Source organism: Venturia canescens, chromosome 1 (assembly GCF_019457755.1).
Source record: "Venturia canescens isolate UGA chromosome 1, ASM1945775v1, whole genome shotgun sequence".
NCBI classification, from domain to species: domain Eukaryota; kingdom Metazoa; phylum Arthropoda; class Insecta; order Hymenoptera; family Ichneumonidae; genus Venturia; species Venturia canescens.
The window spans coordinates 7,448,594-7,469,611 of record NC_057421.1 but is presented as its reverse complement, the minus strand read 5'-3'; the positions used below and the strand labels follow the sequence as shown (position 1 = coordinate 7,469,611).

General features: G+C 37.9%; 1 protein-coding gene across 4 annotated transcripts in view; it reads right to left on the bottom strand.

Moving 5' to 3' along the window:
* Positions 1–21,018, bottom strand: part of LOC122413250 (forkhead box protein L1-like) — a 33,428-nt gene extending 12,410 nt beyond the window's left edge. For 2 of the 4 annotated variants that reach the window (XM_043423489.1, XM_043423498.1), the window contains exons 1-3: positions 20,690–21,018; positions 15,508–16,007; positions 11,027–11,162 (exon numbers count right to left, since the gene is read on the bottom strand). In XM_043423489.1, the coding sequence (XP_043279424.1) occupies positions 11,027–11,162; positions 15,508–15,567 (196 nt within the window). In that variant the 5' untranslated portion in view covers positions 15,568–16,007; positions 20,690–21,018. The remainder of the gene's footprint in view (positions 1–11,026; positions 11,163–15,507; positions 16,008–20,689) is intronic. The other 2 variants (XM_043423480.1, XM_043423472.1) reach the window with 2 other exon arrangements.

Sequence of the window (21,018 nt, the reverse complement as noted above, 5' to 3'; positions counted from 1 at the left end):
GCAGCGGCTGAGCCGGCAATGCGAGTCTCGCAGCAGCAACACGGACCGAAGAGAAGTTTGCAGCCTTCGTAGAACACGAGAAAGCTTTACGTGGTTACTGCTGTACGTAATGTGCGATATGTTTGCTCTCATCCACGTTACGAAATCCAATACCAGCCCTTGCTCATAATCATCATAATTCCACTGAGGATAAGGTAGTTCAATTACTATTATTATCATGCTTATTTTACTTCACGAACATTCGTAACGTCCAAATTATTGTTAGCCTCGTTGTGCTTTTCGTCCCTGCGGTGTTTTCAGGAACGATGTAAAAGTTGGAATTTCAGGTGGCTTTTGTTCATTTTCTAAATAAAAGTTGATTATGTAGCATTGAAAAAATTGGAAAAAAAAATTCCAGTACTTCTGAGTACGTAGAGACGTTTAGTTATAAACACTGTTCAGTACCTTAATGCGGACCTAAATAGTCGAAATAAATTTAGACGTAGATATCGGGGCTTCGAAGTGGAACTGCAACGAATTTTCCGGTCGCGTGTGCAGATAAAAATGCTTCAACGAGATGGAAAGTCATGAAGGCGTTGTTGACGAAGAATTTCGATTACATTTTATTATTTTTTTGTATTAAATTCCTATGAATAATTGAACGAACTGATCTGGAAATATTGTTTGATTATATTAAGAGCCGTGGCGATGACCGGGAGCTTCGGACGAGGCCCGTACTCGGATGGGTGACCGTTCAGCCGTGCACCAGCTTGCACGTCGATCAGAGCGAGTGACAGTTTTTTTGGGTTTCTGGTGGCTCCAACCAGTGAAAAGTCAGGGAAAATACGAATCGGAGGGCTTCTAAAAACCCGGAAAACTGCACGCAGGAACAACGAAAATGAAATAATTCTTCGGTCCAGAATTCCATCTTCTAATATCGTTAGAATAAAAAAAAAAAAAAAAAACATTCTCCTATTCCATTTTCTTCGGAGTAACTGCGTCGTCGCTCAAACTCGATTGTACTTTGCGAAAGAATTTTATCCGTTAATTGTATAGGTATAGAATCCTCGTTGAGATTACTTCATTCTTCGCGGAGAGGAATCTCGTTCGAAGACTTCTCAGGTCTCTCGTATGCTCGCAAGGGGCAGAAGGGTCATCTTCGCTACGAGATAGCTCCGTCACAGCACTGCGACCTCGTCGCATGTGTGTCCCACACGCAAGATACGCTGAGAATACCGAGCCCCTGAAATTCTCGACTTCCTTTCAAACCCTTCTCCGAATCATCGAGGTTTCCTGCTGACTGTACAAAGCCATTTTTACCTTCGCCTCGTTCAGGAAAATTCGGTGAAATGCGACCAATGGGCAAACGGAAATAGGGCGGAGGAAGATTCCGCAGGAAAAGAAATTTGTTGAAATTCCAGCAACGAAATTGCGAGTGTCGCTGCCAGAGAGTCTTGATACAGGAGCGATAGTGTTTTTCAGCTGTTTTCGAAAACTTACGAAATTTATTTCATTGATAATATAATAATTAGAGAAGTGCAGGGAATACTGCAAGTCGACGTATTTTTTATTTCTTTTTTCTTTCGATCGCGCGACCTCTTCGAACTCTGCAGCTTTTCGAATGACGCCGAAGTCGGAGTCCAACGAAATGGTGTAAAAAACCCTTCAATTATTACGGTAATTCGACAATTTCGTTCCCTGACGAATTTACAATTCGGAGTTTTCGAATCTGCGAGAATGCTTCGTGAAATAGAAAATTGGGGAATTGAATGTTTTTTTTCGTTCGTCTCGTTGGACTCGAACGTTGCGAACTTCAGCGTCGTGCTTTTCGAAGTTACAGATAAAACTATTGAAAACTGAATTATAATTCCATCCAAATTAAGGATAATTTGATCGCTGAGAAATATTGAAAAAACGTTCGCTCAAAATTCTTCGATCTCGACCTCGTTTTCGTTCCGAAACGAGGGATGGTTTGGTCCAATGTTCTTTCCAAAATGGTCCTTCCCCTTCGTCGGTTCTGTCGATACTCTCATTTTATTTTGACCTGGTATCTTCCCCTTTATTATTAATCTGCTGGCTTCCCTCGTTGAGAATTTTTTTCCACCGTATTTTCCCTCCACCTCGCATATTTTTTTTGCTTGAGAGAATTTTCAATTGTACGATTACTAGTGACGGTTTTCAGGTCTCAAGCGATCGCATCAGTTTCGAATGAAACTTGAAAACTTCAATGCAGAAAAATATTATGAGATTTTTACGAATCGAATGAGAAAACGCGATTTCTTCCTCATCCAAAACGATTTTTTACGGCTACGTGATTTTTGCAGCAACTATATTTTTCGAAAATTTCATAAGACGAAACTTGCTTGAAAACAATAATTTTATTATTTTAGAAATATTATTGGTTAAGCACCAACATTTTTATACAATTTTATTATTAAAAAAACGTTTCAAGAGTTCATTTTGACTAGCGCGGTGCAGCAGCTGCCGCTGCTGTTGATGTCGCGCTGTCACTTTTGTTTACAAATTTTATAAGTTATGAAGTGAGTTTACTGTCCAAAATAGTATTGCAGTGGAGGAAAATGAAAACATTAACGATCAAAAAATTTACCGGGATAAAAATCGTCGTTTTGTAAAAATTTACAAAAAAACGTGGCGAAGCTAACGAACGACAAAATATGACCAAAAGGTCGAACTGACGTCACACGCGAACGTATATTGAATGCAGCGTTGTCAAACGTTACTCATCCATTTGTCGTGTAATCCGAATGATTTTTCATAAGATATTTTTTCATATTTCAGCCGATTTTCAATGGTAAGGTTTAAAAACTAAAATACTCATGTATTCTTGAATATCCACGAAATAAAACGATCGATTTTTTTTTGCGAAATTTTGGATATAACTAACGAAAAAATTCAATAACTTTTGATGTGTGTACGGCTTTCATATGCCGGAGTGACAAGTGTCAGAGAAAAGTCGATATTCAATGATTAATTTGCTGCTAAACTGCACGGTAACTAGCGTCGAAATTTTGCAAATCTATCCAGTACGTGTTCATTTTTGCCTACCAAAAATATCATCGCGTACTCTTGAATAGCGAATATTCACCCATCTACCTTAATTGTTGATTTTCTTCCAAAAAATTCGTCGCCCATTTACTCTCAAATGGCGAAAAAAAAGTTGAAAATTGACCATGAACGTCGCTCCCTGAGTTTCCGAAGGGTACAAATATAGCTCGTAGCTCGTTGGGTTGTCAAAATATACGGATCAGCGAAAAAGCGATTACGATTGTCGAGAAGGGGCCCGTCCGTTCAATCGAACCATGCGGTTCGTCGACTTATCGTCATTGTCATTATTAATGGTATTGTTATTGTGATTATTTTGGAATATTTAAAAAACATCGCGAGCGCTCGATAATCCGTAGTTTGTTATTTCTTCCATTCCGTTTCGTTTAACTTTCTTTTTGATTATTTGTTTTTAGGGCAGAGCGATGCCCGCTCCTAAAACTATTTACGATCTCAGAGAAATTATTTTATAATCGCGAGCGTATCGAATGTTTGTGATAACTACGCATAAACGATATCGTTACTATAAACGCCAATCCGCTCTGTCTTATCAGCGGCATATAACCATTATTGGCCCCAAATCGTGCCCTTGTTTACTACGCAATTATAAATGTACCACACAAATATATTCACGTATCTCTTTCAATACGAATTTGTGTGTTTGTAGATGAAAATTCACACGCATTCGAACGCTTTTGTATGGGGAATTCTACGTCGATTTGAGGCCTTTTTTACTCCATTATCTGCGATTCTGTTTGACACTCGGAGCATTCTTCATTTATTGAACTTCACGTTCAAATAAACGGAAACAACAAAGGATCCGACATCGATGAATGTCAAGTTGGCTCATGCACATATCAATACTCAGCAAAATTGTCGAATGTTTAAAATAATAAAAAAAATCCAATTCACATCAACTATAATGAAGAATAAATAAATAAATAAATAAATAAATAAATAATTGAAAGATTTGAAACTTTGAGTGAGCATTGCTTCGATTACTGCTGCGATTATGTTTTCATTTGAGAAGCTCATATTCAAGCTGTGAGTTCATATTTCTTGGTACGAAATTTTCAATGTTTATTTAAAAAATTTTGGAACGTTTTGTTTCACCTGAAAATGGGAATTCGATCATTTTTTTCGGTGCAAATCGCTTGAGTTTGAAATGAATTGCATTTGAATGAGGACGTTGCTCCTGATGGTGAAATCGTACAAACGATTTTGCACTCCTTTATCCGACGAATTTTCAAACTGGGTGTTAAAACGCTTGGCCGAAAATCATTCCACTCGGTATGAAAAGCCCCGTGGATATATGTCAATGCGAAGATTATACGTACTCGAGCTCTGCGACCTCGTTCGAACATAAATAGCCAAGATCACCATTTTTTATGGGGTGTTTGCGCAAATATCATTCGAAAATTTCAAGCATCAACGAAGCAGCTTAAATTCGATAATTTTTAGCAGAACGTGCCATTTTTTTCATAGGTTTCTTCATCGTGAAGCTGCCAGTGATTCGACTTTGTTTTATTTCTTTTTACAATCTTTTACCACAATTTTCGTATCGTCGAAGCACGACGAAAAACTTTTTACCTATTCGCAGAGTACCTTTTTCACATTTATCAACCCAAAGAGTAGTGTCTCAGAATCTTCGTCATAAATCCAAAGGAAAAATACAATAAATGGCCAGAGTTCACTGATCCTCTGTGCGTCATCGATCTTGAAAAATGTATCATTGCCTAAAAAATTCGTTCGATTCACTACAGACTTACTGGTCGAGTCCCCAACCTTGTATTTCACGAGTTTCCGTCATAATTTCAGTCGCAAAACACGTGGGAATGTCCAGAAAAAGTGAACATTTAAGGAGGTTCACGCGAATCTAACGGAAATCGAAAATCCCAACTTTAAGAGTTGAAATTTGGAAATACACGAGAAATATACACCGTGCATCTATTCTCAGAATTATTATAGAATCTACCGTCCAATTGTCGAGAAATAATTAACGAAAATCACATTTTTTAAGGGCTATACACAGGCTTTATGGCTGGCACACTTCCTGTGCGACCATTTGGATTTAATGAAATGGGATCCTCCCAACTTTAAAGAGCCAAAAACGAGAATGAGAAAATACAATGTATTTCGATATCAATGATGTCTTGAGAAAGCCTTGTTACCGGTGAAAATCACTTTGGAATGGAAAAAGAAAAACACTTGTTCGAGGTTAACGAGTAATAACGACACAAACGGTGGAAGGTTTGACAAGACGATGAGCCAGCTGGTTTAAGGAAGTTGAGGCATTAGAATGAAAATGATGTCATCGCTTTTAAACCGATTGCATCTTATAAAGTGAAGTGTAAAAAAAATCAGGTGAAATTTCAGACAGTTTAGGAGCGTTGTTGCTGAGAAAAATCAATAACAATTTGGGCCAAATAACATGTAATTTTATGGAAGTCAAGACACATTCAGTGATATCTCCGTTAAAAATGATGCTAAAAATATGAAATTTTTTGGGCAACATGAGCAAGGCTTGCTAAACAATGTCAATTTTTTTCAGATTTATTAGGAGATTTACTGAAATTATATTAATAATAATCTGTTTCCCGTGCAGTTTTTTGAGGCTAGGATCGTCACCGTTCGTGTTTTCGATTGAGCTTTCACCAGTTTTTCGTCTTTTTTTCCCCAACTTTTCTTTAAAGTCTATGCAACATTGCCAAACTGTAAACTGGCCTAACTTTTGAAAGGTACAGGTCATAACTTTTGGGTAAAAAAATGACTGTACAGCCTCAACTTCCTTAAAATACAGATATGCATACGCATATATTGATAGAAAATGGCCGTTGTCACATTTCGCTTGACGATTTAACGACGAAGGTATTTAAACAACTATAATAATATAAAAATTGATAAATCTCAACAAATAAGTTGCACATAATTTTAATAATTGTGGAAATAAATTTGATTAGTTTCTTTGATCATGAAAAGAGCAAAATTCTTGATAAAAAATGATGCCCGCGTGTAATTTTGGGAGGATAAATCATGCGCAATTTAATTTTATCCAGCAACGCGATGCCTCGTATATATGAGAGTATTAAACCAGCAACGTTTAGCACACAGGACAAGATGAATTTATCGAGGCTTTTAGAGTGACGTTTGAGCATACGAAAAGCCCTGCGGACTCATGCCAAACAATAATTACCAGCTGTTCGTGTGGGTCATCCTTACTCACCGGGGCTTTACAACGCACATTGCGTCGTCTTCCTCGGCAAGAGATCACCCGCCGCGCTCTCTTTTCGTTTCACAAATTAGTGAGACCGAGGCAGAGACAGAGACAGAGGAAGAAATAAGAAAAACGCTCTTCCGCTGGGACGAGGACGAAGACGACGACAGCGAGCCTTGAAAATCGTCGGATCGCAGTGCCCAACTTCTCTCCTCGTCTCCGTAAATCAGTGGTCACCCGGAGCCACGAGCTTCTGAGATTAGCGACCTCGCTACTCTCACACCGATTCTCGTCCTCGATTTTCACTCTCCTACTCTTATTCGCACCAAAATACATTTTTTCAAATCTTTTCTTTCCCTTTTCTTCTCCTTCCACAATCCCCTTTATTAGCATCAATATTGCCTGGATTTGAATTCACTCACGGAGGGAATGAAAATGTAAAAATTATCGTCTTAGCTTTATAAAGCAGCGATGCAACGTCGAATTTTTGGAAATTCACACTTTGCAGAAAATTCCAATTCTATCGTAGACTCAAATTTTTATGAATATTCACAAAATTCATCAATTATGTGGGTAAATATGAGTAATCGATTAAACCGAAGATACCCTTTTTGCAGGGCGTTTAATTTCCTACGGAAATGTGTCGTACTCATTTGACAATAATTATTTTTCTCATAACCAAACTAAAAGTAAAAAAATAAATTTTCATTAAATTCTCCAACGTTTAACCCCGAATATCCTGTAAATGGTTAGATCAATGAAAAAAGTGTAAGAGGCCTTTTTTGTAGAGCGTTCAATTTCCTACAAAAATGTATAAATGGGATTGGCTTAACGATCGATTAAAGATGAAAAATGGTTATTTTTATATGAGACTGAAATGAAAATGGGAAACTGTGATCAAGAACGACTTCCCCTTAATATTGAGAGCTCATTTTAGTTGAGAACTTTCTAGAGGTGTCTAGGAACTAGTTTTTCTGTGTCTCATAAAAAAAAAAAAAAAAAACAAATTTGATTTTTTTGACCTCGTGCATGGAGCGAAAACGCGAGTAAAAATCAGTAAAAAACTAGCGGCTTAATCAAGATAAATCAAATTTGGAAAGTGTCAGGAAAGCAGGAAAACAATTCCGAGGAAGCCTCAACTAGAAAGGCGCTTGGACAGTGATTTGGTGTGACATTTTTCAGGCTCACATTTCGCCACCTGGTGACAACGTTGTGACGAATGTTTCTCAATATTCGAAGTGACTCTGGAGTGACTCTGATCCACGAGCGTGAGCACGCGTTCAAAAGTGCTGAACAAACAGGGAGAACGCGCCTGGACATGCTCTACCCTTAAAATCTGCCTTTTCGAAGGCAGTCTCCGCCGAAGGGGTCGAAGATTCATGCGAATCGTTTCTCCTCCACGAAATGTTTCTAGCACCCCACAACGAAGTTCGATCGTAGATTTTTCTCTCAGTTTTCCACGAGATACAGAATTTTCCACGATAAAATCGCGTTCACCGAAAACTTCATGATAAAGATTCTGTGAAGTGTAAAAACCTTGGAAAAAATGAGACTGAGAATAGTTTTTGCGGATAAAATTTCTACTGTCGACCCAAATATTTTCTTTGTCGAAAAAACCGTTCGAGGATCTTCGCACGGAGAGAATAAAGCGGTAATATTTGGCGTGAAATTCACTGTAAAATTAACCGAACCTATTCGACTGCGGGGACAGTTAACAAAAAATATTTATCCCAGTAACGCACTGTTAAATTTTCAAAATTTTCCGTAATTTTCAGTTTCACAATAGTAAATATTGCACACAATGAAATTTACGGTACCTATACAAAAATTTACAAAACTTTTAGTGTTTTTTATACCGCATCGAGGTAAAACGTCTTTGCCCTAACGTAGGTTTTCGTAGCCCACTGAAACGGTGATTTACACGCTTCGATAAAGGGCTAAGCACATGAAAAACGTTTCCACTATAATCGTATCCTAGAATAAACATCGGTACGAAAATTTTGGCAGTGCAGGGCAATAAAATTGATCGTGACGTCAAAATTTACTAAAACCTCCAGTAAAACTTTCTACTGTGAACAATGAATATCATTTTTTTATACAAAAATTCAATTTCTTGGCCACAATAATATGACGAATCGCAACTCGTCACCGCACTGTCGTTACTGAACGGTAAATTTCAAATTGAATTTTCTCCGTGGAGGCTCGTATTATCGAAAAACTGAAGCACGTGGAGCTGGTTCATCCAATGTTATCGTTATAATAAATAACGCACGCGATATGATTCAGGATCATCATAGAGAATAAAACAATATTGGTGCTCGAGTGATGCGTATCCGATTACGTGCAAAAGTATATTTAACGAGGTTCGGGTCTCTAGTTTTGATGTGGCTCGATACAGAGACTTCTCATTCTCGTCTGTCGCTGTACATGATCCCATGATCGCGACCGATAAGACTCGCATGAGTGCGTAAGAAGATACAAAAGTCGTATCATCTCTCTTCATTCTTTGCTTTTATCACTCATCTGCACGTGGATATTTTAGTGCCTGAGTGCATGCATGGACTCTCGAACCGAATGGTAATAACGAGATCCTCGAGAATGCGAGATAAGAGTACGAAAGTTGAAAGTGCTTCATGCTTGAGAGCATTTTTGCATCGGTGGTGAACGGTCGGAACGTCGGAGCGAGGAGACTTTGAAGTTTTTCTTTCCTGCGTTTCCTTTTTCGAATTTTTGAAACTTTCGCGTTCAATGAATTTCTGCCCTTTCGAACGAGCAGTTCCGAAACTACGTTAAGGTGGTTCATGCACGAAACGATTTTTTTAAGAAAGTCTTGAAATTTATAGAGTTTGAAGGGCTAGTCGACTGTCACGATATCGAATTTTAAGGGGTTCGTCTTACTGGTTATTGAGATAAACGTGCTTAAATATGAAGAAAAATACACCGGGTCACTGGGGCTATGCGTAAAATATAGTTCATCTTTCCATACAACGAACGAACGCTTCTTACGAAGTTTGTGAAAAACGTGCACAATAACAATGAAGTATATAACGAAGGTCTGCGAAAAAATTCGAGACGATTGTCTTACTTGTAATTAAAATTTATTGCGTTAAAGATCGAACGAAATTGGTAACGAGCACTCGTTAACCTCACATTTGATTATTCCGGCATTTTGTTTCTTCTCGGCTTGGACCATTCCTGTCACAGCCTTCTGTCTTTTTATTAAGGAGGGTGGATCGCGACGATACAATGTTGCCATGCTAAATCACGTTAAAAAATATTAAGAATTTCAAAATTATAAGAATTTCATAAAATTTGGTAAATGTATTCTTTAAAAATGTATAAAACAATACAAATTTTTTTAGATTTTTTTACCACTAGCTCTCGAGTAATTGAACACTAAAGTTCACGTGTATAAGCATAGAGTTTACATATATACAGTTATATACATCTCGTGCATAAGAACTTCGATTTAATACTCAATTATGCGATAACCATGTGGTAAAAAAATTTGAAAAAAATTGTATTTGTACACAAGATGCCATAGAATGTTATCACCAAATTTTATCAAATTCCACCCTTATTAAGGTAACTCCTGTACTGCATGCTAGTCAAAAATGAGTGCTAAATTTTCAAAACGCTTTTAGACCAAGTTTAACGTACCGATTAAATGTATTGTGAGTGGATTTGTATTACAGCATATATCTTATTAAAATGCAAAAATATTAAAAACGCTAGTTTTGCAAAAGCATCAACTGATAAATGCAAATTTCCACGCTGACACATTTTCACTGGTATTTTTCAAAGAATAATCTGCGTTTTTTCATCGATTTTATTGCAACAGGTCTCATTTTTTTCGTCAACTAGTCCTCTCTGAATCCATCATGTAGTTGTTTTTTTAACTCGATCGTTTCACTGTTGCAGCCAATTGTTCATTAAGTGAAAAAATTTTTTCATTCATAATTTCTCTCAGGAATGAGTTTAAATGAAAATCTAAGTAGTGAATTCGTAGAGGATCAGTTGAGGAACAAAATGAGACTCGGTGCAATAAAATCGGTTAAAAAATAGAGATGATTCTTTGAAAAATACCTGTGAAAATGTGTCATCATGAAAATTTGCATCTGTCAGTTGATAGTTTTGCAAAACTATCATTTTTAATATTTTTTCACATTAATAAAATATGCTTGAACACATATCTACTAACAATAAGTTTAATCGGTACGTTGAACTTGGTTTAAAAACGTTTTGAAAATTTAGCACTCATTTGACTAGTATGCAGTACAGGAGTTACCTTAATACTTTTTTCTTGATCCATTTCCCTTTGCGCTCTCTAAAGCGGTTTTTTACATAAAAAACTGTAGTATTGTTGCCAGGGGCGAATGAAATTTGGGGTTCAGTCGGCGATGGATCCCCGATTAATAACTGGCTTGTAATTTCGTTCGTCAAAAGATAAGTTGAAAAAATTTATTGACAATTTCGAATTGATAACTATGATATGAACTTAAAGTGATTATATCACTAATTAGGAAGTAAAAATCGATCCAATTTAGAAACCCATGAAATACGATCCTTCGGGAATGATCTATAAGTTAAATTTATATTTTCTATTTTTCTTGACTTTTTTGAAGATTCGGAACGTTGCTAAAATGGGCAAGAAATGCTTTTGCTTGTGCGCACTTCTTCGCGAGTTTCGTGGGATTCTCTTGAATGGGGGTTGACAGTTTTAGTGTAAAAATGAAAAACGATGCGAAAGATAAAGGCCGATTGTGTTACCTTGATGCAACGAGGGTAGTGACGAAGTCGATGACAATTGGAAAGGCTCGTGCTTGATCTTCAGACCGTTATAAGAATTGTGTATTCCAGTGACCGCACTCACACAACCGAGGTTTCCGTTCCCTTGCTGCAACTCCTGTAAAAAAATGAGTAAATTATAGAGGCTGGATTGGTCGTTTCCTCCAAAGTTTGTATTTTACTGAACGACGACGACGAAGCTGCGTCGCGGGAACAGAAAATTTTAAATATTGAGATAAAAATGTCTCGTTCCGATTTTAATTCACTTTTTCTTCTTCCTTATTTCCAAAAATGAATGGCTCTCGCGTTCGTATAATTTACACAAAAAACGAAGGCTAATTTACTGGCGAGTGTTGGATTGTGGAAAAAGATTTTCATCGCGTATTGAAAATGGGACGAAACGGATTTGCATCTGAAACCAAATGTATCTCAATCGAAATGTCCTGCTTGGAAATCCGATTCTCCACGAGGTCGTAGCGGACCGGAGCGTCCATCAGCGAGATGGCTCGACGACAAGTGGTCCATGCTCTTCCCTCTCTCTCTCTCTCTCTCTGGTTCTGCCTCGTTCTCTAAATGCTCGCTCGCCTAACGTGGGGCGGACTTTTGGCTTGGGGCTTCGCAATGTTTGAAGTCCCGTCGTTGCCAGCTTACAAACACCGTTCACGTGTTGTGACATCGTATTATGCCGGAGCTAAACTTACGATCTCTTTCGGATCGTTAATTTGCGATCGCGCACGAGATCCTCCTTGTGATTTTCGATTTTGTTTGCCGCGCCCGGCTCTGCTCGTGACACTGAACTTCACATGCGGACAAGTACGTTTGTACAAAATTCATTCGATTTCACATGCACGAAAAAATTTTCCTAGAGTCTTGCAATTTAGACAGAGTTTAAATGGCTAGTCGACTGACGCGATATCGAATTTTAAGGGGTTCGTCTTATTGGTTATTGAGACAAACGTGCTTAAATATGAAGAAAAACGCACAGGGACTATGCGTAAAAAATCGTTTATCTTTCCATACAACGAATGACTCTTACGAAGTTTATTAAAAAGTAGACAATAATAATGAAGTATACAACGAAGGTCTGCGAAAAAATTCGAGACGATTGTCTTGATAGTAATAAAAATTTATTACGTTAAAGATTTAACGAAATTGGTAACGAGCACTCGCAACCTCCATTTCGTTATTTCGGCATTTTCTACGACCCTGAAGTTTCCAACGTTGGAGTCCAACGAAATGAATGAAAATAATATGATTTATCCATCAGTTTTTTATTTCACGAATCATAATTGTGTAAATTGAAAAACTACAAAGTACAAATTCGACAGGAAATAAATTGGAGAATTACTGGAATTATTGGACAGTTTTTTGGATCATTTCGTTGGACCCCAACGTTGAAAACTTCAGCATCATCATTTTCTTTCTTCTTGGCTTGGCCCATTCCTGTCACAGCCTTCTGTTTTTTCATTAACACTTTTTCCTTGGCCCATTTCCCTCTGTGCTCTCTAAAGCGATTTTTGACATAAAAAACTGTAGTATTTTAGCCAGGGGGAAGAAATTTGGGGTTCAGTCAGTGACGGATCCTCGATTGATCAATGGCTTGGAATTTCATTCGCTAGAAGATCACTTGAAAAAATATATTTACAATTTTGAATTGATAACCCTGACATGAACTTAAAGTGATTTACATCTTTAATTGGGAAGTAAAAATCGATCTAATTTAGACGCTCATAAAATACGATCGTTCGGGCACGATGTACCTCAAAAAATGATTTCCGCAAGGGCAAATCAATCGTAAATTCTCTTCAACGCGGTCAATGCTTCGTTCCTTCTTTCCCAAAAGCTTGCATTTTGATTATCGAAATAGTTGCAAAATCAATGATAGCAAAAGACTTAATGTCCATCGGACTCTCTCGACAAAAACAATGTTTACGTAACTGCTTATTGTGACGAATTGAAATAACGTCTGCGAGACTTAATAAGAAAGTGAAATTGATGAGTGATAATCTGGCCTACGAAAGAGCTGTCTCGAGACAGAAAACGCGAAGCTTATATTGGCTGCTTACAAACATGACAAGACATAGTGGAGGCTGAGCTTACGCGACTGCGTACCACATATAAACGCACTTCTTACAATACTATGTATACCAGAGAAGTGCATCAACCCGTCGACACTGAGAAAACGTTTGCTGACTTATCCCTGGCTGTTTATACACTCGCTGTATATATATAATTCACGATAATTTGCACAAGAAGCAGGGCGCCCAACAGGCCAAAGTAAACGAGCCTCTAATACGGCTGCGCTTGAGAGTTTTGTGAGTTTCTCGTTCATTTTCACGACAGCTATTAAATTAAGCCTCTCGACGCCCGCTGCGCGAGAGTTACTTTTGTCATGTCCCTTGTTCGTCATTTAACATCACTCTGACGTTTCTCGATATTCACAGCCCCCATCAATCTCGTCCTGGGTCGGTCGATAGCTAAATTTCAGAAGAACCAGAAAAGCTCATGCGAAATGGATTTTTGTGATAAGTATAACGACTGAATTTGTTCAAATTTATAACCGCGAATGCGCGATGACAATTTTAACGATCTCGATCAATCTTCGGATTTATTGCGCGATTTATTTTCAACGATTTAAACGTGATCGACGAATGTAGAATTTTCAGTCTTTTGGCCACGCCGAATTATTTTTTCTCAACTTATTCAGCCTATGCGTGGGTTCTTTTTATCGGTGCATACCTTCGTTAAAAACTATAATAACAGCAATAACAGCTCGCCCGAGTTTCGCGAATCCGAGCCCTGGGCAACGCGATTCTTATCGATCTCCAACTCCTTTCATTCTCACTCTCGCCCTCCCTCCCTCTGCTCTCTGTCTCAACTGCGAGGCAACTGATGCAACGCTAAACGTTGATAGCATTTCTTATTCGCAGTGTGTAACCGACGTTGACCCTGCTGTGGAATCGATGACGATCGATACCAGGAGAAGGATGTCAAAGCCGATAACCCGTTGACGAATTTTCTTTATTCCATTTCATCGCGTGTACTCGCGTTCATTGAAGATATCGCATGTCTTTATGGCGGCTGCAAATGCTCTGAGCATTTAAAAATTCACTCCAAACATTAATTTATCCTCATTTGAGGGCTGCGATCAGCGTAGACGTTGGCATTCGAGGTGTTTTTTTTTGTTTATTTTACAAATAAAAATTGGGTGGATGAATTTAAATAAAATCTACGCATTTTCCACGTACTCAGAAGTACTGAAAACATTTTTTTCATTTTTTTTTCATTTTTTTTCATTTTTTTGTACAACGCTGTGTGGAAAATGGCACCCCTCGAATCGGCGTTGACAGCGAATCTCAAAAGTGCAAAATCTCGGGACGAAAACCAAAAAGATTCTTAAAATACGAGACGGAGGGATTTTCGAAACTGGCGACGATTTGAAGAAAAAAATCACAGTTTTTGGGGATTTCTCAGTAGAAAGTTTTTCATAAGAGGAAAGTAAAAAGGTTATCAAAAGATAACGCGACATGCCGAAAACATGCGTTTTCCCTACAAAATGCAGTTTGAATCGTTGGGATGAAAACTCTTTCCGGTTTACTGTCAGCGCCGATTCGAGGGCTGCCATTTTCAACGCACCATTGTACAAAAATGAACCATTTGAAAAATTTAAAAAAAAAAAACGTTTTCCAGTACTTCTGAGTATGCAAAAACGTGCACAAGGTTTGCACTGTTGACAGCCCTTAATCGTGGCTCTCCTACGCAACGCACACAGTATGAAATTTTATTGATTTACTAAATAAAATATTATACCGACACTAAAATCATCGATTCGTATAACGCTGGCTCGCTGATTTAGTAACAACAACGAATAACAAATGCACGACACAAAGAGAAAGAATTAATTTCTCTTTCTATTCCGAGGCGATCGAAGGGTTAATAAAATCGTGGACGTGACCACGCCAAGATTCGCTCAACAATCTCGACGCGGGATACGCCTTCGTGAAAGAACTTTGCGATCGTGTTGAATGTTTGTTTATCACCTTACAGTACACCAGTACGTGTTTACAGCTAATTGCCTATTATCATTTATGTCTGTACGTGACGATTTCAAACATAGAACGATTCATTCTTCCCTCGCATGCAAAGCTGAAGAAACAACTCAATTGTACGAGGAGCATTCGAATAAAGGAGATTCAATTAAAAAGCTGAGCTACAGACTTCCGGGAAATCTGGGAAAAAATCTTTTCCTGCCCTCAATTACCGGAAAATCTGAATGCTTTTGCTGAAGAAAAACGTTTCGTGGGTATGAAAAATAAATTGTTTGAAAACCATGAAAAATTTTGTTACTATGAAAAAAGTTTGAAAAGCAACGATTCGAGATAGAAATAAACACAATTCTCAATGCTGGACCATGGAGATTCGATGTAAAGATTAAAATGGCGGAATAAAAATTGTCAACTCACCCCTGACACAGGCACCACGTGAGACACCATTCTGCCACGATCGGTAGCCGAATAATTCATAAAGAGGGACGCTGCAGCCGCTGCATTTACGCGACGCTGCTTAAGGAGATTCTTCAACGACGAAGCCCGAACCTTTAACTCAATGTTTCGTTGAAGATTTACCACAATTTTCACTCTCCAACGATACCGATACACGCGCGAAAAGTGAACAAATTCGTTCGTATGGAAAGCGCGATTTCACTTCATATTTGTTCCGCAGATAAGGATTTTTTAGGCGAATCAACGATCATATTAAAAACGCGTTCAGAGGGAGAGTCCAAAGTATTTTCACAACGTTACATTTTTGGAGAAAGTTCACTAAACGTCGAAAAACAGGGGCTGAAGAGCTGATTCAATTGGCGAGAGATCAATGTTGAGGAAACATCGTCGAGTTCACTCGCATCTTCGTCGAATTTCTTTCCCAAAATGGCTCCGAAAGCTCGGTTGATTAGCATCAATTTCTGTAACACAAATAAATTGCATTTCATTCCCGATTCGCTGGACCAACAAGTCCTCAGTATTATCATTGGCGCATAAACTTTCTCGTTGATTCGACAATCGTTGACATTTTGGTGAACGAGAAATTAGAAATTAAAAAAATTTTTTATTGTACTCAGATTCAAATATTTATTCCATTTTTCTGCGCCCAATCGATGTTTTTAAATGAATATTAATTTATTTTTTAATAATTAAAGTATTGAATTTAATTATTAAATTAATTAATTAATTAATAATAAATTAAATTAATTAATTTTAAAAAAAAATAATTAATAATGAAAAAAGAAATAATTTAAAAAAAATATAAATGAATTAAATGAAAATAAATTAAATAAATGAAATTTCGTTTGAATTTTCAGTCGAATTAATGTACTTTCGGTTGCTATTAAGGTAGTTCGTACACGAAACAGTTTTCTTAGTCTTTAAATTTAGACAGAGTTTAAATGGCTAGTCGACTAACGCGATATCAAATTTTAAGGGGTTCCTCTTATTGGTTATTGAGACAAACGTGCTTAAATATGAAGAAAAACACACAGGGACTATGCGTAAAAAATCGTTTATCTTTCCATACAACGAATGCACGCTTCTTACGAAGTTTATTAAAAAGTACACAACAATAATGAAGTATACAACGAAGGTCTGCGAAAAAATTCGAGACGATTGTCTTGACAGTAATAAAAATTTATTACGTTAAAGATTTAACGAAATTGGTAACGAGCACTCGTATGACCTCCCATTTGCTTATTTCAGCATTTTGTTTCTCCTTGGCTTGGCCCACTCCTGTCACAGCCTTCTGTCTTTTTATTAACACTTTTTTCTTCATCCATTTCCCTCTGTAGTGTGTTTTCCCTTTGCGCTCTCTAATGTGATTTTTGACATAAAAAACTGTAGTATTTTAGCCAGGGGGGAATGAAATTTGGGGTTCGAGATTAATCTTGGAATTTCATTCGCTAGAAGATGTAAAAATGTATTTACAATTTCGAATTAATAACTCTGTCATGAACTTAAAGTGATTGTATCTTTAATTAGGAAATAAAAATCGATTTAATTTGGACACCTATAAAATACGATCCTTGAATCATGACGCCGAAGTTTGCAACGTTCGAGTCCAAATGATTCGTGAAATGAACATTTGGAGAACCATAATTTATTTATTTTTTCGTTTCTCTTTTTTTTCCGTTCATTCCGTTGGACTCCAACGTTACAAACTTCAGCTTCGTATCAAATCGAAATTGGTCTAGCCCTGAAAAAAACATTCTTCAAATCGGAATGGAAAGTCCGCGTTAAAAATAATCAGCGATCCACCCCAGTTAGCTCCTCTTTTTTCCTCATTCAACACGTTTCCATCCGAAATGGATCGAGATCGCGCGATGGGGAAAGAGCTCGAGGAGTGACGGGCCACGAAGCAGTTTCCCGGCGGCACACGCTCTCGCGTATGACGAGTCAGCAACAGCTGAGCACTTAGAAATTCTCACTCTCGTCGCACTCTCCTTCTCTCTCCGTTCCTCCTGGAGACCAATCGAATATAAAAGAGAGCGAGTATCCCGATGCGATTGCACGTCGTCGAGCACGCAGCCAAAGCTTTTTCCCCAGAGACTCATCTTCACTTCCGTTTATTCAATTTTCTACGAGCTCCCAACCGAAATTTTCTCTCATGTTCCCGCTAATATGCATTCTCGCCTCTCGTTAATAGCTACGAAACAGCCCGCCCGCTCCACCCCGGAGAAACGCCACCTCGAGTGTCCCCGAAGGACTCGCATCGGCGAGCATAAATCCTCACAAGCAGACACTAAACGACTCTTCTTCTGCTTCGGATTCTAGTTAAACTCTCACAGGATTCGGCCCTTTTTGGAACAGGACGCACCTCCGGATATCTGACATACTTTTTCAGAGCTTCTCACTTCTGAACAAATCTCTCCTGTCGCAGCATCCTTTGGACGAATAAATTTACGAGCAAGCACATTTGGCCGAGGCACTTTCGTCGAGTCTATTTTACCTTTAAACCCCCATTCATGTTTGTAAATGATAATTTAATTGATAATTCAGGGAGAGAAATATCGAAACTGAACAAAATTTAATGAAACAATTTTCTCTTGGACTTGAAATTAATTTTTTTTTCCAGAAGATTGGGGACAAATAATCAACTGAGATTGGGATTTGATTCGCGTGAAAAGAATAACTCGATGCAGTTGCTCGGCGTGACTCACCGCGATGTCATTATTCAAGAATTCAAAGCTTGCACTTGGATTTTTCTTTCACTGTCCTCGTTCTCGTCACGAATTTTCATTACTTTATTCTTTTCTTCTGTGTCCATTCAACGAGAATTCGAGAACAAATAGACCGGAAGTGATTTAGACAATTGAATTGAACTCGAGTACGAAAAATAATTATTCTTCCTCACTCCCGAAATAAGTAACACGAAGCGTTCCAAAAATTTCATTCCGACAAACTCCTCTGACCTTGTGTCATCGATGAATGCTCTGATTTTCAGAAATTTGCTTCTGGCCAAGCCAAAAATCTCTTGGCTACCAATGGAATTAATTAAATACGACAATTGAGTAGACTTTTCCTCGATGAGAGTTGCTCGCGCGCTGTGTCGTGCCGAAACAACGACGGGGATTAGTTCTGCGTCGCGGGGCGATGAACGAGTCTTCAATTTATTTCACGGGTCAGGCCTCACGTGGATGGGGATGTCTTAAAAAAGATCAAAAGATGAATGTTCACAAAAAACGTGTTTTTTGTGTTAATGTTCGTTTTGTATGAGATTCAGCGATTGAAATATCTTGCAGCCCGACGATTTGCTTATCTGATCAATCCTTAAATAGTAAATACGGAAATAAATCCAAAATTTCAAATTTCTAATTGTATTAAATTTTATTTTTGAGCCATGAATAGTTGCTAATCGACTGAATACTTTAATTTCTGCAGGATTGCAATAATTATTGTTGTTGAAGTCGAACTGAGATCGAAATCGTTCTTATTTTCATTCTTGCATTTAAAATTATAAGGGAAATCATGCCAAATCGAGGTAAAATTAGAATATAAACTTCTGGATGACGAAAAAATCGAAATGAGTGTTGATATTTAATTGGATCTCCTCCTTCTGATGGATCAAAGAAAAATGTGTTCAAATTTCGGTCAGTCAATAATATAGTAATTGCTCCTGCAAGAACAGGAACTGCGAGCAAAAGTAAAACAGTCGTAATTAAGATTGATCATGTAAATAATGTTAATTGCTCAATTTTTTAATAAATATATATTTTTTTTATTGCATCTGGGAGATTTTCGTATTTTTCTCATAAAATACTGGCTCTACACGGAAAATGTACTGATTAAAAAACGTCTATTCTGTCATGGCCTACAACTTTTGTCTCAGACATTTTTCTCTAAAATCTATATTCAACACGATAAACACATTTTTCTCGAGATTTCACCTTGAAAATAAAATATGCAGCCATTTTGCCTATCACTTTCGCTATCAGCACGTCGAAATACATAAATTTACCGAATTTCAGATCAATCGGAGGTGTGAGCTTTTCGGAACTTTCTCCTTTAAGGGATTAATCAATTCCCAAATGCCCCAATTATGATTGGTATTGCCACAAACAAAAATTATAACAAACGCATGAGCAGTTGCAAAGGAATTATAGATTTGGTCATGGTTAATAAGGAATTCAGGGTTACCTGATTCCATTCGAATAATTAAATTTATAGATGGAGCCAATTAAACTCGCCCATATTCCAAAAATAAAATATAAAATTCCAATCTCTTTATGATCAGTCGAATATAATGATTTTTAAAAAAATGATTTTGTGTAAAATTTTAAATTGCAAATTTAAAGAAGTATTTATAGAAAATTTTTTAAACTTATGAGTCTGATTTAATACCGAGTGTTTTTTTTTCGAAAACGTGCAACTTGGTTCGTTGTATTCTCTCCTAATTTCCCGTACTGTTGATTTTGTTTCATAAAAATAATTTATTTATTTATTTATTTACTAAACGTAAGTTGTACAACAAATTACGATAATCGACGAGAGTTTGTAAAGCTTCTTGACAGATAACGAGATGTTTACGAGACTTGCCCCCTCGTTATCGCACTCAACCGTACGCGGCGAGAGTCCCGCGCCTCGTGACGGAATGACCACTCGCATTTTCTTGTTTTTATTTAACATATTTCTTCCTCTCTCGCGCTCCCCTCGTTCGACAAAATCGTCAAGCAAATTTTGATAAATCTCCGGGAGTTAAACTCCAAGTTTGTTAACTCGTTCAACCATTCGTTTGCGGCAACGTTCGAGACTTAGTTACACGCACGTACACAGAGGCAACGAACGGAGCGGGAATCCCTGGGAAAACGAAATTCGCTATCTTTGCGAACGTTCTCTGGCTCCGCGATGGACATTTACTTCGGATAATTCAATGATTTTTCATCCTTTTCAAAAATGGACGAATTTTTTCAAATTTCCTACGGTTTTCGCATAATTTTTACGTTTTTTCGTAAGTTCGTTCCTCCCCCAAGTACCAATGGGAAATCCATGGTTTTTCAGCCACAGTGTTGAGGATCGGTAACCCTAAAGTAGCTGAGCCCGTGAGCCCGAATTCCAAATCGGAGAATTTTTATTTTGTAACGAAAAGTGTGTTTTTTACCTGTCTGCAAAACAGTCCGAAATATTCCAGCTTAACGAGCGCTTGTAAAATCACGACACAACGGTAAGTCCGACTGAGGCGCAAGAGCGTCGCAGTGTCCGAACGGAATCACTGTTACCCGAAATCGACCGGAGGTGAAAAGAGCTTCGGTTGCAAAGACGGGGGGTGCGAATAGGACAATTGAGAATCCGCGGGCGCCGGGGGAGGGGGCGAGTGCAAAAGTAGCGCGAACTCGTGAGCGCGTAAAGGAGCCCGAGGAGCGACGGCTCGTGAGGCGGCAGCCGTCGAGAAACGGAACCGAAGCGAGATTAAAGCGGCGACGACGAGGC